Genomic DNA, 27,077 nt, shown 5'->3' with positions numbered 1-27,077 from the left:
CAAGCCACTAACATTTAGCCTCTGAATGTGAACCAAAAGCAGAACCAACTTTTAATAAGATACTCAAGTGGAAAGTTGAGTTTTGTTGGGTGGAAAAATACAACTAGTCAGTGTCAGAACCTGGATTTGTAGACAACAGTGAGTAGATTTCCTTTCTTATGCGGTGACTGATAAATGTAGGCATCATCAGCAGTGGCAGTCCAGGGAATGGATGGGCTGGGGCCACCCCGTGTCTGGATGGCAAGCACGCATCTGTGGGTTACCACAGGCTTAAGGAGCAAATATTCCCCACAAAACTGACAAATTAAGAGCATGGTTGGTGTCCTCTAATGGCCAGTGTCCTGGATAGTTGGCTATAAGACCATACCTCTAAGAGAGTTTGGAGATTGGGATGGGGTGGCGGGAGGGGCAAACCAAAGCAGTAGGTTGACTGAAACCTACCCAACCCACCCCCCACCCTTTAAACATGATAGTATTCTTGACAATGACAATGTTAATTCTAGAACACTGGAACTAACTCAAGTATGGGATAGTTTTGACATTTCTACAGTTGGATATTTTTATAAGTACTGCTACTACTATAGCTAAATATATTTATTCACATATGACACTATGATACTAGAGTATCTATGTGTCAGCCACTGTTCTAAGCATTGAGAAACATGTGGTGAATGAAAAATAAAGTCCTTGCCTTTATGGAGCTTGGTTTCTAGTAGGAAGACTAAATATAAACCAGTGGTCTTAACTGGGAGCAATTTTGCCCTCCAACTGGGACATTTGGTAATGTCTGGAGACATTTTTGACTACTGACCAGGGGAGCAGGTGGGGAGGAGAGGGATTCTCCTGACATCTAATGTGCAGAGGCCAGAGGTGCTGCTAAACATCCTACAGTGCTCACGACAGTCCCCACAACAAAGAATTATCTATCCAGTCCAAAATGTTAGTAGTGCCCAGGTTGAGAACTCTGTGATAAACAATTAGAAGCAAATGTATAATGCTGAAATATAATTCTATTAAACCAAATTAAATGAAGACTAAAGAAAAAAATGGCAGATTTTAATCTTTTTATTGATATATAATTTATATGCCATAAAATTCACCATTTTAAAATGTACAATTCAGTTGCTTTTAATATATTCATAAAGTTGTGTAATCAACCTCACTATCTAATTCCAGAACATTTTCATCATCCAAAAAAAAAAAAAAATCCTACACCCATTAGCAGTCAGTCTTATTTCTGTGTCCCTGGCAGTCACTAATCTACTGTCTCTATGGATTAGCTTATTCTGGACATTTCCTAATGGTGGAATTGATATAGAAGGTGCTCAGTTTCCCTGGGCTTAGGTTTAAGGACATAGTTCTGCGTTTCAAGACACTCCCCAAAGTCTCAGGCACCTCTTCTGGGTTATCCAGTAAAAGAAAGTTACTGTTGCCAGTTAGACCTATTTTCAGCACCAATACTGGGGAAAATGAGACCACAAGAGGTTGGCTTATGCAAATCCAGTGGCTGGGCATGCTCAAGAGAGAGGGGTTATATAATCCTGGTAGCTGAATGACCTTCCAGTAGAGGTGCTAGAGAGCACAGAACATTCTTGAATATGCCTGGTGCATGTGATAGAATTTGACCAATGAACATGCTTCAGAGCATGTGCAAGACTATGTTACATAACAAGGAACCTCGTTAACTGAATAGTCATTAGATGGCAAAACTATAAAAGCCAAATCCCAGCAGAAGGTGGGTTGTTGCTCACTCTCCTGGAGCCAGCCTTCACTCTACCTATGGAGTGTGTATTTCTATCTTTTTGTATCAAACTTACTTTCAGGAAGCAGCTGCTCATTCTCTTGAGCCAGCCTGCACTCTGTGCTGAACTTTAAGTATGTATTTCTTACTTTTGTGTTAAACTTGGTGTGGGCCCTGCTCAGTCTCTGGAGCTAGACCAGGCTCTCTCTGTGAAATATGTCTCTCTTATTCATTATATTAAACCTGTTCTCACTTTCTACTGTGCCTCTGCCCTTGAATTCATTCCTGTGGTGGAGTCAAGAACCTGGTAAGAGGATTGGGTGGGTTGAGGCCCTCTATCGGGACCCTGGACCCAACCTCCAACATCAGAATCATATAATATGTGGTCATTGGTGTCTGCTTTCTTTCATGTAGCATGTTTTCAAGTTTCACCCATGTCATAGTATGTATTAGTACTTCATTCCTTCCTTCATAATATTCCATTGCATAGATATACCACATTTTCTTTATCCATTCATCAGTTGATGGACATTTGCTTTGTTTCTACTTTTGGTTATTATTACTGCTAAAACATATCATGTTCAAGTGTTTGTGTAGACTCTAGTAGGCATTACCTAGGGATGGAATTGCTAAGTCATTTAGTAACTATGTTTAACTTTCTTAAGAACTGCTAAACTGTTTTCTGAAGCTGCTGCACCATTTTACATCTCTATCAACAACTTATGAGGGTTCTGATTTCCCCAAATCCTAGCCAAGACTTGTTATTGTCCAGCAAATTTTAATTTGAGATGAGAATTTTAATTACAACCTAAAATGTCCAGAGGAGAAACATTTAAGTCTTTCTTAATGAGCCATTTGAGGTAATTATTTCAGTTCATTATCAGATGAAATTTCCCTTTAAAGGAATATAAAAGAGTGAATGCAAATTAGGAACATCCTTCAGCTTTGTCTCTACATAAGCTTTTACTTCTAATTAAAAAGTGTGGTACAAAACAGCATGTACACAATAAATATATACAATTTTTATTTGTCAGTTAAATAAAATAAAATTTCATTAATAAAAAAATGTGGTCTTTCCTTTTAAAGATAAGAAATGTCATTCAAAAGTCTGTACAGCAATATATTTTACAAGAGATTTTGTTTGCTTATTTCCTTATCTCTTCATTGAGATAGGTCAGAATCCACTGGAGGCAGGAAAATCTGAAACCCTTTTATATGTTCCTGTACTCTCACCCAGTGACAGGGAACTGTCACTGCCCAGGGATAGAAGGATCGCTATGATGCAGATTCTGGTGTAGCTGATGTGTCAGCAATTCAACAGCCTAAGTCTTGATTACTCAAAGCATGGTCCATGCACTGGGAGCTTGTTAAAAATACAGGCTCTTGGGCCCCACACCAAACCTTCCGAATCAAAAGCTGCATTTATAAGATCTCCAGTTGATTTTATGTGCACATTAAATTTTGAGAAGCACTGCTCTAAATGGAGGACAAATTCAAAACCTCAAATCATAACTTTTGCCAAAGCACCCATTGTTTCAAAGTTCTTTTGAAAACATAATCCCAGACTGGCCACTTAGCTCAGCTGGTTAGCGTGCAGCCTTCTAAGCCGAAGGTCATGGGTTTGGATCCCCGTCTGGGCCAACCACACACATACAAAATAAAAGAAAAACAATTTTGTGAATATGTTCCATGAAAAAGAATCTACACTGCTTTATTTTTCATTATAATAGAGAATGTTCATATTTGCTTATAAAACTCAGCTGGGGTCCTTCAGCAGAGACGTAACTACAAGGCACAAATAAGTAGCCAAAGATTTACATAAAACTACCGTGATCCCTTTGCTGCTTATTGATGTATGCAATGTCCCTGCTTTTGTCACTTGAAAATTTCCCTAGGTTTCTTGTGCTTAAGAGTTCTGTAGCATTCTCTCTGTCTCTGTCTCTGTCTCTCTCTCTCCATGTCTCGTTTTTTCCCCCTGAAGAGAAACTCAACTCCCTGATGTCCCTAGTGGCTTCAGATAGCAGCTGGGTGGCAGCCTGAATGCAGGATGGCAGAAGCAGCAGAGGACCAGTGGGTGGCGTGGCAAGGGACTGGAGGCCTGGATACCAATGCTGGTTGGCTGCCTTATTGCTACGTGATCATGGCTGAGGTACTTAACTTCAGTCGCCTTGCTTCTAAATCGTGTTTACAGCAATTAAATAACATCAATAATAACAGCAGCTAACCTGCTGAAACCTGTGCACCATGAGCATCTTAAGTTTTAGTTTATTACATGTTCACAACCAGCCTATGGGAGGTTGGAATCAACTATCATTGCCCCCATTTTACAGATGAGAAAACTGAGGCACAGAGACGTTCACTAACTTGCCTGAAGTCCCAGAACTAACAAGTAGCAGAGCCTGGATTCTAACCTAGGCATCATGCCTTTAGAGCTGACACTTCACCACTAGCTGAGAAATGGCACTGTTTGTTACATCACACTGCAATCTGTGAAACGCTGTATAACTTACTGGTTGTGCTGCTCTTTAAAAAATAAATTTAAAATTGGAAGTATTTGGCAAAAAGCAAACACAGGCTTCTCACAGGGGCAGATTAGGGTTGCCAGTGCTCTTAAATAGATGGAAATATAATCCAAGCACTGAAGCAAACAGAGCCTGCAACGAAGTTTTCATTTCCTGCAAAACCATTCAGCAAGTCGTGCAAACCTTCCCAAAATAAATACCTTGGGACAAGGCTGGGATAGTTCTCAAGGATCTTAACCCGAAAGGGACGTAAACTGTTACTATACAAAAAAGCCCAAGAGTTATGGCCTGGAAAGTTCCTTCTATCTTTCAGAGTAATAACAAACACAATTCTTGTGGCTTCTGATTGCCAGCTGAAATATATATTGGGAGGAAATACAAACCAAGACTACTTTCCGAAGACTTCGAGTTTTTAGGCTTTAGACTGAAAACTGCACACAAACCAAACTTTTTCTTGCCTCCTTCACCACCAGACTCCCGATACCAAGAGAGCTGTCACCATGATCAGGTCTTCAATCTCTTCCATTGCCTCTGCAACCAATTTTCATTTTCCAAATCAAGTAAGCCACAAACACTCACACAAAGAAGTGACCAAACACCAACCCCTACCAGCACTAGCCACGACCCAGAATCCCAGAGTGTTAAAGGTTCTAGAAGGATGACTAGTTCGACATGCTCATTTCATAGATGAAGACACTGAGCCTCAAAGACACAAGGAAATATGTAAAAGAACAGGACTTGAACTCACTACCCTGACTCCAAGTGCAGTTTCTCAATATGCCCACATCTCCTTTCTTTCCTTTTCAAAAATCCTTTATTTTCGACAAAAGAGACACTATGGTTGGTAAAAGTCATGGAAATAGTTCATGAGGCAAAACAGCTTTCTCATAAACCCTTGAGAGCATTTCAGTTCCACAACAGGAGCCTCACATCCTGACCACCTAAAACTGCTTATATTTTTATTGTGCTCATTTTATAAGACATTTTTCTGAAGATAAAAAAATAATAATATTAAGTCATATTAAATCAGGCAAATTAAGTATTTAGAGTTAGGATTTAATTCCCCATTCACTGGGCTCCAGCTGCACCGCTCCTTGCTGTGTCTTAGGCACATCAGGCACCTTCTCACCTCAGGGCCTTGGCCTTGCTGTTCCCTCCGCCAGGAGAGCTGTTCTTACAGCAAGTGCAGGGCTAAGTCGCTCACTCCATTCAGAAATCTGTTCAGAGAGGCCTTCCCTCCCCAGGCTTATTCAAAGTGGCCCCTATCCTCTTCATTTTCTTCAGTGTTCCTGGCATTACATCAAACAGGTATTTGTTTATTATCCACCTGCCCCATTAGACTGTGTGCTCTATGAGGGCAGAGTATTTGCCTTGCTTTTTACAATTTTCCTAGTACACAGAAGTGATTTTTTTGTGTGGGGGGGAGGGCGTAGTTGAAAATCTTTAGTTTTGAATTTGCTTTTTTAGTCTGGTGTTTTTGAGTTTCCTCAAGTCAAAGCACACCCATAAACTGACCTAACCATAAATTTTTCTCAAGTTGTAATGTATGCTCTTAAGAAAGAAACTGTGTCCTTTGTGTTACGTTATGATAAGCTCAATTTGCTTTCTAGCAACATTTCCAATGGTTCTGGAAGCATGGTGCCAGGACCAGCAGTATCAGCATCACCTGAGAACTTGTTAGAAATGCATATTTTTCAGGATCCTGCCCAGACTGCAGGGGTGGAGCCCAGCAAGCCCCCCAGGTAATTCGGATGCACATTTGATTTTTAGGACCATTGGAAGAGTAGGAAAAAGTATGAACTAAACGTCAGTAGTCCTTGATTTGGGTCTCAACTCTATCATCCCCAAGCTAAGGGACAATACAGTCATTCAGATTCACTGGCCTCAGTTTATCCATCTAGTCTATATGATCCCTGAAGCTTTTTTCACTCTAACAGTTTATTATTCCAACCAAGCCTACCAAGTGTTTTATTGTACTTACTTGCTGCAACATCTAAATTCTAGGTCACTGAGCTCAAATGAGGTTTAGACCAGACCAAATAATTCAGTGGAACAATCCTAACAATGGTATTAAAAGGTCTGGATCCCCATTTCAGATTATAATCCGAGAGTAAGGAAGGCAGTACTGTCTAATAGCTTCTAGTTATAACGGCCTTGAAAAACTCAATTCTGCTGTACCAGGGATTAACTCTAATTGGCCCAGAGAGAAATCCCTTGGCAGAGAAGTGCTGTTGCTGCCCAGCTTCCAGCGATTTCAAAAGCAGCTGTGACAGCAACTCTGGTCACTGCTTCTATTAGGAACTGACGCAGCAGGAAGTTTGAAAAATGGAAACATTTGTTGCCTTCCCCTGCTAAATAGTCATAATAAGTGATGATTGACATAAAATAATAAAGGCTATGAAAATAGTGCCCCTTGATGTGCTAATTAATTAATACAATTAGCAGTACTACTTCTAGGGACAGGATCTTCTGGGGACAGCAGGGAGGAAATACTGAGATAAAGACCACATATGTATGAACTAAGAAACCCCAATGATATTTAGTTCTTTTTCCTTAGGATTGTTTGATTTCGTAAATGTGGTCTGGAAATAGTACTTGGGCAGTATGAAATCTCTATTAAGGCAAATGAGTTGTATGTTGTATTCACTGATAAAGCCTCAAACTCTAGTAGCTAGAGCTTAGAATGGGTGACTTTTACTAATTCCAGAAACCTTCTTATGCACACTTTCCTCTTTATAAACTTATGGGGTAAATTCATATGAGAAATGCTTGAGGGAAATTGACAGGGTCTTTACAATGGGTGAAAGACTGAACTATTCCCTGAATGGAAGACACAGGTGAAAGGCCCTCACTCAGAACTGGGGCACCTGGCATTAACATAATTAATAAGAAACAACGCTCTTCTTATTAATTACGAAAGATCAGGCTCTAACCCTCATAGTTTAACAGGGTTAAGTATTGTACGAAGGTAACCAAGACTCATCAAATCCTAGGAGGCAGTGGCAAGAGAGAGCTCACCCACTTTAGAAATTAGAAAAAGCTTCATGAAAGAGAAGGCAAACTGGGCCTTGAAGGACACACACCCATCAGCGGGATGAGTGGTGGTGGTGGTGGCATTCCGGAGGGCAGGAACTGAGGTGAGAAGGCAGGAGTGCTTCTAAAGGACAGGCACCCCCTGCGAGGGATCCTATTTGCCTCAACCTTTGAACTGTCTGGTTGCTGCTCAACGTGAAAACCTCCTGCTCCAGCATGACTGGGGGCAGGTCCCTCACTGCCTGTGGGCTCTCCCATCCACCCCTGCTCTGCTCTCTATCACAGCGAACTATATTTCCCAGGCTCTCCTGACCTGTGCATTCGGCATGGATCCAGCCCATAGAGGGCATGGCCAGAGGACTGCAGGGAGAGGCAAAGCTAGAGTGCTTCGACTCAATTTGGGAGTCTGAAATCCTTTCTTCTCAATCCTTTCACTTCATCCAACTTTGAAAACAGCTTTGAAATGAAAAATCCTGTTGCCCTACTACTATTTTAATCAAAGTAGTTCCTAATTTCCAAATCTATTCTCATTAATTTTCACCACTCCTGTGGTTATAAGTCTTCCTTCTGAAGCACAACTCTGCAACAAGAAATGTTAAGCTTTAACATCCAACACTGTTTCCCTTATTAAACCTTAGGAATTATGTTACTTTAGCAGAATTAACCTTAAGCCAAAATTTACCTTTCATTTAATTTTGTGCACAAGCATTATGTACATGTATGTATATATGTGCATATATGAGGGTACTTCAATGAGTTGGTAGAACAATTGGTATTATCTTTTAGTTCTATTTTTCCAAGAAGTTTTTGAAGTATCCTTGTATCTGTGTATGTGCTAGGAAAAAATTCACTAGGACTGTAAGGGCTTTCCTCAGCCCACCTGTAACCTATCAAGATGTAGCACCTGTTGGGAAGCTTTGGGATAGGAAACATGGGGTCTCACTGTGGAGTGTCTGCTCAGTGGGTCTCAGTTTGGACCTAGGGTGCTTTGGAAAACTCCATATCCAGACTGCACGCCACACCAATTAAATCAGAGTATCTGAAGGGAGAACCCAGCATTTTTCAAAGCTGTCCAGGTGATTTAATGGGAATCGAGTTCAGAACCAATGATCTAGTTTATGTCCAGTGCGGCCCTGAACTTGAGGTGCTACTATAAGCTTTTAAAGAAGGGAGCTAAACAATGGCCAAGGTGTCATTGTTTTTCTTTTCAATTTAGAGTAACTTCTGTCTATACTGTTACCTGCACCTGCTCTGTCCTCTTCTCCTGTACCTGCGCAAATCCTACCAACCCATTCAAGGCTCACGCCCCATCACACCCCGGGCAGGAAGTACTTCTCAGCTGCTCCAGTGTCTCACCAGCTCTCCTGTCCTGAATCCCTATGATCAGTATTTTACAGACTAGCATTTAATTATTCTCCGGTATTTTTATTGGCTTGATCTTCCCAGCTGAATGCTATGCATCTTTCGGGCAAGGACCGTATTTTCTCCTTTTTTTTTATACCCGCTCACAACAGAGTTTAGAATATTTCAGACTCAGGGAGTACCTCCCAGCTAGCAGATAAATAAAACACAAATATTTGGGTATATTTGCAAGGCATGAACAAAGGTTATATTGCCTTCAAAAATCTATGTGGCCCAAAGCAGAGTGCATACAACAATTATACTCTTCAATTTATCACTCTGACAAATATTAACAGGTCTTAGGAAAGATGTAGAGAAGGAAAGAGACTGCAATTGCACATATAGTGTGTAGTGGTTTTAGATAAATTAATTTGGCAGCCATATGTGAGAAGATCTGGAGAAAGCTAAGTAGGTGGTATGACTTGATGTCCAAGATTAAACTGCTGATATAAAACATCTTATCCATCCCTATTCTAAGAAAACAGGAAGAGAGAAAGTACAATCAGCCACCAGCCAGATTGGCAGAGTTCAAGGACTACCTTCCGCACTTTATATTTAAGCTTCAGGGTCATCTAAAAATGCTTTCACAAGTTCTTGTTTTCAAAGACAAAAAGATCAGGTATCTGAAATGTGGGCTACATGAAATGCTATGTATGTATACATATATATACACACACACATATATATGTATGTATTTTTTTTAGGTCTATACACACATTCCCCGGGTGGTATTTTTTCAAATACTACAGTCTCAGCAGTGATTTTATTTAGTCTGCTTGTTCCTAAGACAAACACACATAACCTTAATTAAATGCACATCCAAATGTAGGGAAACCATCCTGAAACAATTAGACTCTTCCAGGGTAAGAGGTTTCGGGGCATTGACATCCTCCCACTTCCTCACCTCCACCCTGGAAAGAGAACAGATGGGGCAGAGGAAAGCCAAGCCTGACTCCATAAACATAGCCTGGAGCTATAACTCCGCCTGGCTCTATTTTGTTCTCTTGCGAAACAAGCCACCACCCTTCTTTCCTAAATGAATTCCAGTCATTCAGTTGCTTTTACTTTTCTTAACCCCTCTTTGATCAGTCTTAGATGGAGAACAATTTCTGACACAGTTTCTTATCTTTCCTTGAAAGGAAATATTCCAGGAAGAAACTGAAAAGTCTAAGAAATGACCAAACCACCCATCTGGCTATGGACGTTGGTGTTTGGAGGCTTCTAGAGAATGTCTGCAGAGATGACTGCCTTTGCTGCCACGTTCTTGGAACTTTCTGGGCTGTCTGGTTCTCTAAGTAGTAAAGGCTGAGTATTTCTCTAGTTAAATTGTCCCGGAAGCTGGGAGAGCAGTGCCAGGTTGTGGCATTCACCAGAATAGTTTTTTTCCCCCTGAATCCCAGGTTAATTCACCCCCAAGTAATTTACCGATGAGATATTATCAATAAAAAGAGTGTTTTCTCCATAAGAACCATACCAACTGAATGCCTCCTTTGTGCCTGGAAAGACCAACACAACAAGAAAAATTATATGATCCGTTTCCTCAGGGAGGTTATTGTGTTGCTTAGGATTCGAACACAAAGGGTTTTCTTAAATGGAGACATTTCTGTTGTTGTTCCTGTTCTTTTAATACAATAGAATACATCAAGTTCTAAATCAAGATTCTAGAACAGTAGTGCCCCCTTATCGATGGTTGCAGTTACCCAGTAGTCATCATGGTCTGAAAATATTAAATGGAAAATTCCAGAAAGAAACGATTCAGAAGTTTTAGATTGTGTGGCATTCTAAGCAGTGTGATGAAATCTTGTACCATCCTGCTCCATCCCGCCTGGGATGTGAATCATCCCTTTGTCCAGCCTCCCCACCTGCATGCGCTGCCCATTCGTAGTAGTCAATTAGTGGCTGCCTGTATTATCAGATTGATAGTATCGCAGTGCTTGTGTTCAAGTAATCCTTATAATGTAACCCTTAATAATGTTATAAATAAGTAATTAATAAGTAACCCTTAATAATTGCCCCAATGCACAAGAGTAGTGGTGCTGGCGATTCAAATATGCCAAAGGGAAGCCATAAAATGCTTCCTTTAAGTGAAAAGGTGAAAGTTCTTGACTTAATGAAGAAAAAAAATTCATATGCTGAGGTTACTAAGATCTACAGTAAGAACAAATCTTCTATGCATGAAATTGCGAACAGTATATTATTATAATTGTTCTATTTTATTCTTAGCTATTGTTAACCTCTTACTGTGCCTAATTTATAAATTAAACTCTATCATAGGTATGTATGTACAAGAGAAAACAGCGTATATAGGGTTGGATACTATCTGCAGTTTCAGGCATCCACTGGGGGTCTTGGGATGTATTCCCCCTAGATAAAGGGGGACTACTGTATTTCAAGAGAAAAAAATCAAAAAAGGACTGAGAAAACCGAGGAGGAAGGCATTGTGAGCTGGACATAGAAACTAGGCAAATACACTGACGTTCTCCCGCGAGCAGAGGGCGAGCAGACAGCCCATCTCCAGAGGCACATGGGAGAGAACACTCAGATAAGCGCAGGGCCTGTCATTGACCTTAAAAGCCCAAATCCGGACTTTATACTGACAGGCGACTGTAGATACCCAAGCAAAATTCTAAAGTTTGTTATCAAAAACACTTTCTTGAAAATAAGCCTTCAGCCTAATTTTGATAAGGAGCTGTATGAATCAAAGGGTAAACGATAGGAAGCATGCAGAAGTTGCTAAGTACTATAATTTAAGTAATTTAAAAGTGTGATCTGTCTGCCCTTACCCTTTAGAGAGAAATGCAAAACATCTCTTACAGGTCCACAAACAAATGCTGTCCCTGCAGGTTCCATGGGGCTGGTCCAGCCAAGAGCTCTGGCAGAGGGGACTTGAGTCCAGAATTGGTCTGTCATAGATTCAGAGCTGTTCCTAGAAAGTTTTCACCTCACGTACTACCACACCAAATGCACGTGGAAAGAAAAGGAACCACAGAAAAGTCTCCACAGCTTAGGAAAAGTCTTCAGGTATGAGAGAGACATAGATACACTTGAAACAGAGTAAGACTGGGCCTGTGAACCAAACTGACTCCATTTTCCCTGCAGAGGACACTTTGTTACATTTCCACTCCTCAGTCATGAGACCCCCAGGGCAAATGATGACCCCATGGGCTGCCCTGACAAAACAGACTGAGATAAGAGAGGAAACAGATATTTACTGAGTTGCAAAACCCCTCCCCAAGGCTTGTTTACCATAATTTAAAAGTTACAGATTAACCTTAAGATCCCTTTAGGAATTCCCAGCTGTGCACAAAGCGTCAAGGTGACTGCTACAATGACTCTCCTGGGGTGACAATGATGAACACCACTGCCGTCTTGGACCTACTGAGCATGTGCCCATGACGCAACCAGAAAGAACAGAATGAACCACCTCCAGTGACACTGGCCTGCACCCCTTAACTCCTTTCCCTATAAAAGACCCTGAACAGCTCTTCTCGGGGAGCTACCCCCGTTATGCATAAGTCTATCTCCTCTTTTTTTTTTTTTTTTTTTGTCGTTTTTTCGTGACCGGCACTCAGCCAGTGAGTGCACTGGTCAGTCCTATATAGGATCCGAACCCGCGGCGAGAGCGTCGCCGCGCTCCCTGCGCAGCACTCTACCAAGTGCGCCACGGGCTCGGCCCTATCTCCTCTTTTAATAAAGCGTTGCTGGCTTTACTGCTGGGTACATTGTTCATTTCTATGACCTTGGAATCCCAGGGCCTAATTTAATCACTGGCAAAAATTGGAAAGCTACCGGCACCAGAGAAGACTCTAGCTGCAAGAGGCAAGTGGCCACTGGGACTATTTTGCTCCCATGTCTCTGCTGCTGGTAGATCTCTCCTGCAGTCCCTGGTCTAAATTCTGACAAGGCAATGCTTTATTCTCTTTACCTTTTTCAGATTTTCCGAGCCCTCTCCTGTTCTGTATAGGTGCACCCTGGAGGGCTCCTGGCTATGCTTTGTTTCTCTGATTTAAATCTAGTCAATACTTTTCTTCTTTAGGCTGACGACAGTGGGGAAAACTGCTTTTATCAATGACTGTCAGTGGAATGGGTTAGCACCACCGATTGGGACTAGGAAAAACGGGACCCCCCTGCTCCTCTTTTCTCTTTGTTTGCTTGGTTAGACATTTAGTTGAGTAACGGTAATCTGAATAAACCTTCCAATCGTTGCACCAACTTTTGGACTTTCAGGTCATTTGTTGAATGCAAGAGGGCAGGCCAAACCTGGTCTGTTGGTAGCACACTCGGGAGGAGCACAGAGACTAGACCAAACCCCAAATACAGAAGTGCAGACCTCCGAAGGTGAGAAGGTTGAAGCCCAGGAACAACACTGGCAGGGGAGCTCAGTTTACAGCAGGATCCTTGACCTTGTGTCATTACGTGACACCGAAGGCATAAGAAAGACGCTTTCATCCCCCAGCCCCACCTCCTTCTGAACACTCAGACAATTTGATTTGAATGAAAATAGGAAATCATATACATTTTAATTCCATGGTGCCTTTAAAAATTAAATTCTTATAGGTATCAGTTAATATCTTTAATCATCTGAAGGAATATTCCAAGCAGAAAAATTAAATATTGACAAATAATTACTTATGGAAAATCCTACAACAGAAAAAAAATTACCTCCTCTCTTCCTTTTTCGTTAGTTCCTCTAACTTTCTACATATGTGTCATGGAGGGAAAAAACAGTGGACTTGTAAGTACGAAGGCGGAGGTGTTAGAACTAGTTCTAGAGTTAATTCAGGGAGAGCCGTATTATGTGGGCCTTACTTTTAGCACCTGCAAAATGGAGGTGGTGATTTTTATATAACTAAGTGTGCATTTCTACCATTAAAAGAGAACAGAACGAAGTACTGATACATGCTAAAACATGGATGAACCTTGAAAACATTATGCTAAGTGAAAAAAAGACAAAGACAAAGACAAAAGGCCACATACTCTATTATTCATATGCAATATTCAGAATAGTCAAATCCATAGACATGGAAAGTAAGATTAGTGGTTGCCAGCAGAAGGAAGAGAAGAGGTTGGGAAGTGACTGCTTAATGGGTACAGGGTTTTCTTTGGGGACGGTGAAAAAGTATTGGCACTAGAGAGTGGTGATGGCTGCACAACATTATGAATGTACTTAATGCCACTGAATTGCATAATTTAAAATGGTTAAAATGGTCAATTTCAAGTTATTTGTATTTTGCCATAATAAAAAAAGAGAGAGAATAGAAAATAATAGCCTGGCTATCTGTTCTACACAAAGTAAATACCTTATGAACAAAAGGTACAAATTTGTTAAGGTGATCACAAGTGTGGCTAAGCTGCTCATCTTTTACAGACACCTGTGAAACTGAACTGGGAGGAGTAGGTACCAAGGCTATACTTGTAGAGGGTACAAAAAGTAGTCCAAAGCAGTGTGTGCTACTGAAAATCTCAGGACAAAAAATAGTGATTGCTGGGACTCTCCCCAGACCAAGTGATTCAGAACATCTGGGGTGGTAACGGCATCAATATTTTCTAAAAGCACTGTGGGTGATTCTAATGCAAAAGCTGGAAGGATGGAGAACCACTAAGCTCGGATGAGAAGGGAAAGGACCCACCTTATCAAGTGCCTGCTGGGTATGTGCTAGCTCTTTATACGCAGTACCCATAGCCGGGGGAGCCCCCCCACCCCACCATAGCCTCTTGGACTTTTTCTGGCCATGAGCATAGTGGCCCCAGGAAACAGCACTCAACCTTTCAGGGACTGATCAGGGACAGATACCCCAGTTTCCTTACTCCTTCGGTTGGATGACTCCAAGGCATACTCTGATTCTAGGGTAAGCAAATTTTTTTTCTGTAAAGGGCCAGATTGTAAATAGTTTAGGCTTTGTGAGCCATATGGTCTCTGTTGTAAACTGCTCACCTCTGCTTTGGTAATGTAGGAGCAGCCACGAACAGTGCTTAAATAAATGAGCGTGGCTGTGTTCCAATAAAACTTTATTTACAAAACAGACAGTGGGCCATAGTTTACCAACCTCTACTCTAATTCTAAACAGATTCCCAGGGGTCTTCAATGGGAAAGAGTCCCAGTTGCCCAGAGCACTAACCTGTCCATAACACACCCTACATATGCTTCCTTCCAGTCCTACGCTTCCTGGGATCATTGGCTATAGAAACTTCCTGCATTCAAATCCTTATCTCAGAGCCTGCTTCCTAGGGCACCCAGCCTACATCAGTATCTTGTTTTATACTCATAACTACTCTAGCAGTTAAATAAAATCATCTCCATTTTACGTGAGGAAACTGAGGTTCAAAAATTACACAACTCATAAGTGACAGGATCTATATGAGGAGTCTATATGGCTCCAAAGTCAGTGATCCCTCTATAATACTATAAGGTAAGGATGGATAATAATACATGCACACATACATACCTACACACACTTTATCAAATATATAGTTTTAATTATGGCAGGCAAGAGTACCACATACAGCAAATCATAAAGCAACATACACAGTACTCCTGTGATTCCTGATCTATGCTAAGGAAAGGGAATTTTAAAACAAATAATATAAATAGTAAGGTTTGAGGGTAATAGAAAGAAATTTTTTCTCTTTTAAGCTGTTTCTTGTCTAAGATAGAATTCGTCCAACTACCAGTTGGTTGCAATCTTGGTGCTATTTATTTATTCTCTGGTGAAATTTTTGGTTATACCTGGAAACAAACACAGCCATTCATGGTAAAGCTCAATGTGTAATTCGAAACATGAAGAGAAAGAAACCAAATTAAAGTATCCTCTCACATATTTTAACATGGGAGTGGGAGGGGGAGCTGCAGTAATTTCACAAACTCCCCATAAAGGCACTTGCGAAATTCCCCTATGGATGCTAAGAATTCCAGAGAACACCCTGTCACCCAGAACCAGCACATCTGGAAACCAACGCTTTCAGCTTACGCGGTCTTGCCCTCGCTGTCGTGCTTGGTGGCGCTGGCCCCCTTCTTGCCCAGCAGCGAGGCCACCTTCTCCGCATCCCCATTCTCCACGGCCTGCAGCAGCCGGTCATCGTGCTTGTTCCACTCATTGGTCTGTGGAGCGAAGAGAAGAAACAGAGCTAGTGAACAACAACGCCACGGCCACGCTGATCGGCAGGACCTCGGTCCTCCCAGCTCAAACCAAAACCTGTCCCCAATGAGCAACGTGAAAAATACCTTCCCCTTCACCATGGAGACACCCAAGAAAGCCGGTTTCCCAAAAGAAAACATCCACAGCTCAACGAAATACCGGCCAGTCACCAAACTCCGAGATAAAGTTATTTCTTTTAACTAAGGCTGGGAAGATAAAGCAATTTAAAAAGACCTTGAGGCCGGTTTACACATTAGCTAATTTCTAGCTAAACTGGACAGCTGGCTCCTCAGAATGTTGGCCTTTGACCTAGTCCGCAGCTCACTCAGGCCACTGTGTTACCGACCCAATCTGGCCAAGGTTTCCCGAGTGTTTATATACACACAATTCTTCACTGCTTTTATGGCTAGTCTTCATGGCCTGCTTACTGGGCCCTGATTTTTGAGCTGTATACTGAATTTAAGTAGTTGTCCAGGCTACCAATTCAACAAAGGATCACCAGAAACAAAACTTCTTTCTGAGCAAGCTATTAAAGGTCAAACAGCTTTGAGCGAAGCCTTAACGACCGTCCACCCCAACCCCAACGAATCATCCTGCAAACCACAGTAACAGTAAAGTGTTCATGTGTGCAAAAACTAGTTTTTACTCTTAAGAGGAGGTGATCTCTATATAAGAGCAAAAGGGCCTTGAGTACAAGACTAAGAAGTTTCAAATGGAAAAGGCAGCAGCGAGCCACTGAAGGTTTTGGGGCAGAGGAATACAAATAAAATCAGCGACTGAGGAAGAGTCATTGGGAGGCGTATGAAGCATATAAGATTAATAGGGGGACAGGGGAGGAAGAAAGGACGCCGGGCACATCAAAACCCCTGCAAAGTCACTTTGCAGGCCCAGCCTGCCCTTCAGTTCTCCCCTGCAGCAGGCCCCTGAGCCAAACCTACTTTCTGGACCCTATGGGTGTGGACACCACCACCCTGGCAGACTCCTCCTCCCTCCTGAAAGCTTTCTACAGACTCTGCTTCTTTATGACCTCCAAAGATAAGAACCTACAGGTATTTCACATTAAAGGCTTTACCACGGACCACTACAAGGAAGCGAACAGAGGAGATACTGAAGATTTAAAAGCCAAAAAGAGGGAATTTTACAGGATTACAGTCTTCCATGGTCCCAGGAGTATGTCCCCAATCCATGTACTGATGGAACTAGGAAACCCAATAGGACTCTGCCCTCTCAAAGAGTAAGGGTGGGTCCACCAAACGGCCTAGTCACCCCTCCACCCTAGCCTAGATGCCACAGGCCATGGAAGTATAAAACAGATGTGCCCAGAATTTGCATCTGTGAGGCTCAGGACTGGGCCACTCCCATTTTTCTGGCTCTTCCCCCATGGCCATAACTGAGTGCAAGAACATAGGAAGAATGGGTAGGTTTGAATGAAAATCAGCAGTTTGTCCTCTGGGCTGCATGAACTTGAAGTCCAGAAATCTAGATTGACACATATGCTGTGTGACCTTAAGTCATCCATAACCTCTTTGTGCCTTAAGTTTCCCAAGGCTTTGGACTGGGTATCCATTGTGATTCCTCTAAAGCTCAAAATTCTTCCTCTATAGAATCCCCCAAACCAGACTTTGCCTGGGATTATTCAAGAACAGTACTATCTGAGATACTGGAAATATCTATATTTGAGCTGTCCAATAAATACTGTGGCAACGAGACCAGTGATTCTCAACCAGGGGTGATTTTGCCCCAAGGGGACATTTGGCAATCTTTGAAGACAGTTTTGGTTGTCATGACTAAAGAGTGCTACTGGCATCTGGTAGGTAGAGGCCAGGGGTGTTGCTAAACATCCTGTAATGTACAGGACAGCCTCTTCCCCCACCCCAACAAAGCATAATTTGACTCAAAATGTCAATATTGCATTAGTCCTATGTGGCTATTGAGCACTGGAAATGTGGCTAGTGCAACTGAAGAACTGAATTTTTAACTTTAATTTGAGACTTTTTAGAAAAATGAGTATGACATTGGCCCTCACACATTCTTTGTTAAAAATATGAAGAGTCATTATGCAGAGCTGCACTATTCTGTATGGTAGCCACTAGCTCATAGGTGATACCTTTAATTACGCTTCAGCCTTCCTACTGAAGGGGAACACCAGACATATATTGCCCCTGGCACAAACATTTGTTAGTAGAATCGGAAGCTTTACTTAACACCACCATACAAAAGAGGGTAACAGCCATAGCAAACAATAAGAAACAGACTGCAGCTTATTTCCCCCAGAGTGCACATAACAAGCAAAAAAAAAAAAAAAAAAAATTACTGAAGTACATTTAGGACCAATAATTCCTACCTATATTGTCCTAAAAGGGAAAAGTACTGTCTTTTAAAATTCTTCCCTAACCTAGACTGACCAAATTAAAACCGGATTGGGAAGATCAAAAGGATATTAAATCTCACAGGACAGGACTGACAGTACTTAAGCAGAGAAAAGGCCACATGAAAGCATTCTCCTTTTCAGTGCGGCTAAGGCCCTCCACTCTTAAGTAGGGAAAAATCTGATTGCAGGGGTTCCTGAATATTAGTTCCACATGGATCTTTAGGGAGTTTAATTTCTATAGGACCGGGCATGAAAGATCCCCCTCCGGTACTCTTTGGAGGACAAAGTCAAGGGCACATTCTTGAAGTCTAAAATGCTTCCTTTTCTCTAGAGTCTCTCCTCAGTGCAGACCAGGAATTTCTTTTCTCTTGGAGCAGATGAGGCAAGAGAACATGGCTACTCACAGCAAATATTTAATCAGTAATCCACAACGCCATTCAACTTGTAAGTGCCACTGAGGGGGTCCAGAGTAAGCAGTGAGAGGGGAAAGGACAGACTTCCACCTGTTGGAGGCCTCTGACTTTGAGCAGAGAGAAGAACAGTTCAGAATAAATGGAAGAGGCAAACCTGAAGAGAAGAACAAGGCGTGGTGGGGGAGAAGACCTGTGGCTAGGAAAGGAGGAGAAAAGTGAAGAGTTGTATTCTTAAAATTCTCACAAGTATGCTAAAGATGGAGGCCAAGAAGGGTCCCAATTAGACCTCTGATCCAGAAATCTGGTTTCTGACCAGTGAGTCTTCCAAGGTGAAACACCAGCCTGATGGCCAGCACAGCAGGGGTTGCTTATGTAGCAGAGTTCTCTAGTTCTGAGCCAGGCCACTGGTTACTCTGTACCTGCAATTAGCTCTGACTGCACAACAGAAGCATGGCTTTCCAGGCCATCACTTTCCTCCCCTACACTTGCCCATGGAGATGTTCCCTGTGTCCTCTCCTATATAACTATTCTATTCAATGCTATATTTTATACCAAAAACTCCATGGCCATTCACAAGTGAAGACAAAACAGACATTTAAGGACACTTTGAATGCCACTGCTCTTGGGAATCCAAAAGTAAATTCCTCTCCCCTACCCCATACCTCTGCTGAGAGCTACTAAATTGAAGTCAAGCATCAAAAGAAACTTCAAAATGTCATCCTGGTCAATCCCTACTGTTAGAAGGTAGGTTTGGTCAGATAAATAGGGTGAAATTTGAAATTGTGCCAGAATTTATTCATATTCCAGAACCAGGGAAGGCTTCTGGAGACCACCACCACATTAACCATATCACCTCTCATTACTTCCCATGAAAACCCTCTCCTCTAATTAGTGCTCTGATGGGGTCTCCTCTAATTAGTGCTCCCTCCATAGGACAGGCTCCACACTGGGGTCCTGGTCCCTTTATAGTTTTCAACCAATTAATGGGTTAATCTAACATATTATATAGTGAAATAAAAAAACAGAAAACATCAGATGCACATTTTTTTCTTTTTTGGCTGGCCACAGGGATCAAATCCTGGACCTTGGTGTTCTCAGCACCACACTCTAACCAACTCAGTTAACTGGCTAGCCTAAATGCATCACATTTAATAAGGTTAAATGTTTCATGAAACTTTAGTTTATTATATGTATGTACATACTGGGTGATGGAATTTGGATGTGTTGTCCCCTCTAAAACTCATGATCTCCAATATGGCAGTGTTGGAAACTGATTGAGTCATGGGGGTGGATCCCTCATGGATGGATTAATGCTCTCTCTGGGGGAAGGGGGATTAATGAGTGAGTTCTTGCTCTATTAGTTCCCACGAGAGTTTGTTGCTTAAAAAGACCCTGGCACCCTCTCTCTCTCTCTCTTGCTTCCTCTCGTTTCCTCTCTTGCCATGTGATCTGCTTGTACTCGCCGGCTGCCTGCTGCTTCCCGCCATGAGTAGAAGCAGCCTGAGGCCCGTGCCAGATGCAGCTGTCCCAGAATCGTAAGCCAAATAAACCTCTGTTCTTTATAAATTACCCGGTTTCAGGTATTCTGTTATAGCAACACAGAACAGACTAAAACAGGAAATATAAAATATATTTCTTATTGTGGAATCCCAATAAAAGAACTGTTGCAGGGAACCCTAAGCATTTTTAATTGTTGAGCTTTTCCCTTTTCCACTTGAGAAACTGTTTTAGAAACCCTATGCTCCACTGTAGACTCTGGCCCCTGCCATTTACCCTGCTTGCTTCTTGGGCCCACCTTCTATGAGATAACAGCAGTCTCACACCCTCCTCCAGGGGCCAGAGGCTAATTAGGCTCCTAAAGTGACCAACAGACTGTGTCCCATAACCAGCCAATCCAAATTAGCAGGACAGCATCCCTCATTTACATAAGAGGACCTGAATGAGAACCTGTGAGGGAAAAGGGTGGGAATTTAGGCTATATAAGGGGGTCGGTTCCTTTGTTCGTGGAGACACTGGCTTGGGGGTTTCTGCCCTCCAGAGCTCTCCTTGCTTGCAAGCGAAAAGAGGCGCTGTAACACTGAACAAAGAGCTGCAACACTAAAATAAAGAGCTATAAAACTACAACACTAACACCAGTCTTCGATTCCTCTGTGCATTCACCCTACAACAAAACAGCAGAAGCCACTGCTTTAGAATGCTCTGTCATCCATGTAAATGCTTCTAAAGCCTCGCTCCAGCCCTGTTTCTCTACTCTGTCGCATCCCAGAGGGCCCACCTACTCATCTCAGCTGAAGCCCACAGTCTAGACTTCATGAACTATTGCATCCTGGCTTTTGTTCCAGAACTCAGTGTGTTCTCGTTTTGTCTCCTATCTTCAGCTCCCTGAAGGCAATGATAACAGCCTTTATTTCTTCCCCCTATGGTGTGTAATATATGCTCAGTATTTGCTGCTGATTTTAGCAGGAAGTTCTTTCTCTGGATTAACCTAAATCTCTCCTGACTTAGCAAATATTTGTTCTTTCATTTATAAAACTCTCTCATTCTTTTGTAAACAATTATTAAATCATGTTTCAAATTTTTTTTTTATGGGCTAAATAAACCCAACTCCCTTAACTTTTCTACAAAAGGACAACTTTCCAAGATTTTAATCATGTGACTACTTTCTCTAGATCTCTTCACAACTAAGGGGCCAAGCCTTATAAATTCATCGGGCTAAAGCCAGTGTCTCCTAGTGAGGAGAATCACCTGGGTGCTTATTAAATCTGCAGCCTCCCAGGCGCCATCCTGCAGATTCTGACCCCAGCGATCTGGGGTAGAGGAGCCTGGAATTGTTTGGGTTCAACAAGTGCTGTCTCTCATTCTTACTACCAATCTGGGGACAACTGGAGCCTATGCTAAGGCTAACCAGAGAACTGAAAGGATTTTCTTCCTCCACAAGGCATTGTTAAGGAAGGGGGTGGGAAAAGAGAAGAATTCTTCGTGTTTTCCTTACAGAACTAGGTATTCTGCTTCCCACAAAAGCTTAGTAAACACTAGGATTTCCCCAGGAGTTGCACGTGCAACCTGTGCATAAGAAAGGTATAGGAATGTTAACAAAAGCACTGCTCACAACAGGCAATAATTACAAATAACCCAAATATCCAATAACATAAGATGAACAGATTGTGATATAGTCAAATGATGCAACACCACACAGCAATGAAAATGAACAAACCGTAACAGCATGCAACAGCATTGGTGGACATTAAAAAACACTGGTGAAAGAAACAAGACACAAAAAACCCCCACAAGATATGGGGTTGACTGCAAGCACATGAAGATGAAAACAGGAAACATGGAACCATATCGTTTAGGGATGCATACATCAATGGTGAATTTATAAAGAAAAACAAGAACTCATTTACCTAAGTCAGGATAGTGGTTAGGCGTGAAAGTGTAGTGTTTGATCACCAAGGAACACCTGGAAGCATCCTGGGGCCCTGCCCTGTTTCATGACCTGGTTAGTGGCTCCACACATGCTCCCTTTATAAATACTTGTTAAATTATATATTCTTGTTTTGCATACTTTTATCAATATGTGACTTATGTTTCTTTATTCCTTTTCCCCTCTTTTTCACACACACACACACACACACACACACACACACACACACACACACACACACACACACACACGAGTTTAAGTCTTGCATTCAGTTTCTAGTGAATACCAGGCCAGGTGCCTTTGGACAGTTCATGTTCTCACTTGCTATTTCCTCATCTCTAATATAAAGGTGGAGTGGTACCAAAATCTGGTTCTTAATCTTTTGGAGGCCTCATAAGCCCCCTTGAGAATTTGATAAAGTTATGAGCTTTCCTGAGAATATGCACAAACACAGAAAAATTTATATATCATTTCAGAGGGTTTTCTGGCTAAATATCTACCCGCAGCTCATCCATAAGCCCAGGTTAAGAACTCCTGGACTAGAAGCAAAGAGACAAGCTTCCAGTTAAGTACTTTTACTTTGAAATTCCAGCTCCACCACCTCCTATCTAGGTGGTCTTTAGCAGGTCATGAGTGCCCACGAGTCTCCATTTCCTTATCTGTAAAACAGGGGGACACCCTACCTACTAGCAAATTATCCTGAGCATTTGATGTAATGTATGTAAGCAGCCTAGCACATATTAGGCACCCCCAAAATGGTGATTATTATTATTCTTGAACGAGATGATCTACACTGTTTCTTCTTTACTAATGTTCTATGATCTTCAATATTTACAATTTAGGGGTAGATAACACCTTAATGCAAATTTTGTACTACATTCCTTAAAAATCACATTTGAAAAGCCTCTAGAGATATATTCACAGACAGGAAATTATTTTATTGAATATGCGTCCTTTTTCCAGGAGACTGTTTAAACAGACACTACTTCAACAGAGTACATCAGGCCACATTTGCAAGTTCAGGAAGACATATGTTACACTCCAGAGACATGTGTAATGTGTCAGCTATGAAGGGCGGCATGTGGGAAAGGCAGACCTTACCCTCAATGTGGGCTCCAAACATTCCTGCTAATATACCACAAATGAGATTGTCAAGGGCTGGCTGGTAAGCTTCCTATTCATCAAATCATTTCCAAATGACACCCACTTGCTGATGAGCTTTCCTTTGCAGCCTGGCCTTTTGAAAGCCTAGCCTCCTCCATCTAGAGGAGCAAACACCACGTTAACTGGATGAGGAATGCTGTGGCTTTGGCAACTGGCAGCGTCTGCCCTTGGCCAGACATGGCATCACCTTCTTTTATTTTGGTTTAATCATTAGGAGCTGAAAAACCAGTAGAACCTAGTAGTCACAGACATCTGGTTAGTGGACTGGTTTGAGTTTTTTAATATATCAACCCAGTCAAAATAATCCAGTGGCACAGAGTAGGACAGGAAGAGAAAGAGTTGCTTTGACTTTTTCTGAGAAAGATGTTAAAATCCTAACCATCACATAGTAAATTCTAGGCAGGAGCTGTGAGCAGCCCCTGCTGCCCAGCAGAAGGCAGGAGCATGCCTGGGGTCCTAGGCAGGAGTTATGAGCAGTCCCCATCACCTACCAAGAAGGAGAAGAACACCCAGGATCCTAGGCAGGAGCTGTGGGCACAATCCCCCTCCTGGAAGAAGGCACGAGCATGCCAAAAACACCACTTCCACGTGGGCAGTCCACCACAGCCACTACTGTCACAAGGGTGGCTCACCACCACAGTAGCAGCCAGAGCCAGTATGCAGGCAGCCTGCCACCTGAGAGTCACCACCAGAGACTGGAAAGAGAAAAGGAAGTCTCTCTCCTCAAAGCATACTTCAGAGTAATGAAGAAACAACTGCTCTACCAGATGACCTGACATCAAGTCAGAGATACTAGAAATAAGAAAATACTATACCACCAATGAATACAGTAATTCTTAGGTACCAGACCTTGTATACCAGGAAACCATTGAGATGACTGAAAAGGAATTCTAAGCAACAATCTTAAGGAAACTCAACGAGATATGAGAAGACAGATAATATAATGAAACAAGAAAAAAAATCCAGGATATGAAGGAGGAAATTTACAAAGAGATTAATACCTTATAAATAATTAGCAGAACTCATGGAACTGAAAGATTCATTCAATGAAATAAAAACACAAACAAGAGCTTAATCAGCAGACTAGAACAAGCAGAAGAAAGAATTTCTGATCTTGAAGATAGTCTTTACAAAATAACCCAGGCAGACAAAAAAGGAAAAAAGAATTTTAAAAATGATGAAAATCCATTTACCCAGGCAGACAAAAAAGAAAAAAAGAATTTTTAAAAAATGGATAAAATCCAGGAGAGCTAGCAGACAACCTTAAGTGGACAAACATTTGAATCATGGATGTCCCAGAAGGGGAAGAGAGAGGAAAGGGAATTGAAAACCTATTCAATGAAATAATAATGGAAAACTTCCCAGGTATAGGGAGAGACATGAACCTTCAGATCCAGGAAGCTCAAAGATCCCCAAACAGATTCAAGCCAAAAAGACCCCCTCCGAAACACATTATAGTCAAATGGGCAAAGCCTAAGACAAAGAGAGAATCCTAAAAGCAGCAAGGAAAAAGTGTCAAGTTACCTATAAGGGAGCCCCTATCAGACTAACAGCAGACTTCTCAACAGAAACTCTAGAGGCCAGAAAAAAATGGGATGATATACTCAAAATACTAAAAGAAAAAAACTGCCAGCCAAGAATATTATACCCAGCAAGGCTATCTTTCAGAAATGAGGGAGAAACAGTGTATTTTCCAAACAAACAAAAACTGTGGGAGTTCACCACCACATGACCAGCCCTGCAAGAAATCCTCAAGGGAGTCCTACATCTGGAATCTGAAAAATGATAATCACTACCATGAATACACAAGAAAAAACAAAACCCACTGGTAGAACAAAAATGCAAACAAGAGAAAGAAACTAAATCTTACCATCTCAAAAAAACAGCAAACATCAAAGATAAACAGTAAAAGGGGACAAAAGGAACAAAAGATATTTAAAACATCCAAATAAAAATCAATAAAATGCCAAGAGTAAAGCAGTAGCTTTCAATTATACCCTAAATGCAAATGGATTAAACTCTCCACTCAAAAGACACAGACTGACTGACTGGATTAAAAAGCTTGACCCAACTATATGCCGTCTTCAAGAGACTCACCTTACCTGTAAAGACACACACAGACAAATAGTGAAGGTATGGAAAAGGGTATATCATATCACATGAATGAAAACCAAAAGTGAGCAGGATTAGCTATTCTTTATCAGATAAAATAGACTTTAAACCAAAAACCATAAAAAGAGACAAAGAAGGCCACTGTATAATGATAAAGGGATCTATCTTGCAAGAAGACATAACAGTCATAAATATATACACACCCAACACTGGAGCACCCAGATATAGAAAGCAAACACTTCTCGGCCTAAAGAAAGAGATACACCCCAATGTGATAAAAGTAGGGGATCTGAACAGCCCTCTCTCAGCACTGGACAGATCATCTAGGCAACAAATCAATAGAGAAACACAGGATTTAAACTCTACTTTAGACCAACTGGACCTGGCAGATATTGACCAAACATTTCATCCTGCAAGTACATAATATACATTCTTCTCATCAGCACATGGAACATTCTCCAGGATAGACAACAGATTAGGTCACAAATCAAATATCAACAAATTATAAAAAAACTGAAATCATTTCAAGTATCTTTTCAGACCACAGGTATAGGTATAAGAAGGAAAATATCTCAACACAATAAAAGCCATATATGACAAACCTACTGCCAATATCATCCTAAATGGGTCAGCTTTTCCCTTAAGAACAGGAACAGGACAGGGATGCCCACTCTCACCACTCCTGTTTAACACAGTATCAGAAGCACTAGCCAGAGCAATCAGACAAGATAAAGAAATAAAGGGCATCAAGATCGGAAAAGACCAAATCAAACTGTCCCTGTTTGCAGATGAAATGATCCTATATATAGAAAAACCTAAAAATTCTACAAAAAAAAAAAACTATTGGAGCTGATAACAATTTCAGTAAAGTTGCAGGATACAAAATCAACATGCAAAAATCAGTAGCACTTTTATACTTCAATAATGAACTAGCAGAAAAAGAAATCAAGAAAGCAAGCCCATTCATAATAGTCACCAAACAAATAAAATACTTAGGAATCAATTTAACCAAGGAAGTGAAAGAGCTCTACAGTAAGAATTACAAATCACTGCTGAAATAAATTAAAGAGGATACAAAAAGATGGAAATACATACCATGCTCTTGGATTAGAAGAATTAACATTGTGAAAATGTCCATACTACCCAACGCAGTCTACAGATTCAATGTAATCCTTATCAAAATACCAATACCATTCTTTACAGAAATAGAAAAAACAATCCTAATATTTATATGGAATAATAAGAGACCCCAAATAGCCAAAGCAATCCTGAGCAAACAAACAAACAAACAAACAAAAAAGCCAGAGGCATTACACTACCTGATTTCAAATTATACTGCAAAGCTATAGTAACAAAAACAGCATGGTACTGGCATAAAAACAGACACATGAACCAAGGGAACAGAATAGAGAACCCAGAAGTCAACCTACAAACTTACAGTCAACTGATCTTTGACAAGGGCAATAGGAGCATACATTACAGAAAGGACTGCCTCTTCAATAAGTGGCGTTGGGAAAACTGGATATCCATATGTAGAAGAATGAAACTAGACCTGTATCTCTCACCATATGACAAAATCAACTCAAAATGAATTAAAGACATATATAAGACCCAAAACTATACAACTACTAAAAGAAAACACAGAGGAAACACTTCAGGATGTAGGACCAGGAAAAGGCTCTATGAACCAGACCCCAAGATAGTACATGTAACAAAAGAAAAAATAAACAAATGGGATTACATCAAACTAAAAAGCTTCT

General features: G+C 41.3%; 1 protein-coding gene across 3 annotated transcripts in view; it reads right to left on the bottom strand.

The window, feature by feature from the left end:
* The window catches only part of RAI14 (retinoic acid induced 14), a 140,117-nt gene that overhangs the window by 37,503 nt on the left and 75,537 nt on the right, over positions 1-27,077 (bottom strand). For all 3 annotated transcript variants that reach the window (XM_063086595.1, XM_063086593.1, XM_063086594.1), the window contains exon 3: positions 15,666-15,796. In XM_063086595.1, coding sequence (XP_062942665.1) covers positions 15,666-15,796 — 131 coding nt within the window. The remainder of the gene's footprint in view (positions 1-15,665; positions 15,797-27,077) is intronic.

Source organism: Cynocephalus volans, chromosome 2 (assembly GCF_027409185.1).
Source record: "Cynocephalus volans isolate mCynVol1 chromosome 2, mCynVol1.pri, whole genome shotgun sequence".
NCBI classification, from domain to species: Eukaryota; Metazoa; Chordata; class Mammalia; order Dermoptera; family Cynocephalidae; genus Cynocephalus; species Cynocephalus volans.
Note: the sequence above shows the minus strand (reverse complement) of the source record. Positions and strands in the feature narration are given on the sequence as shown.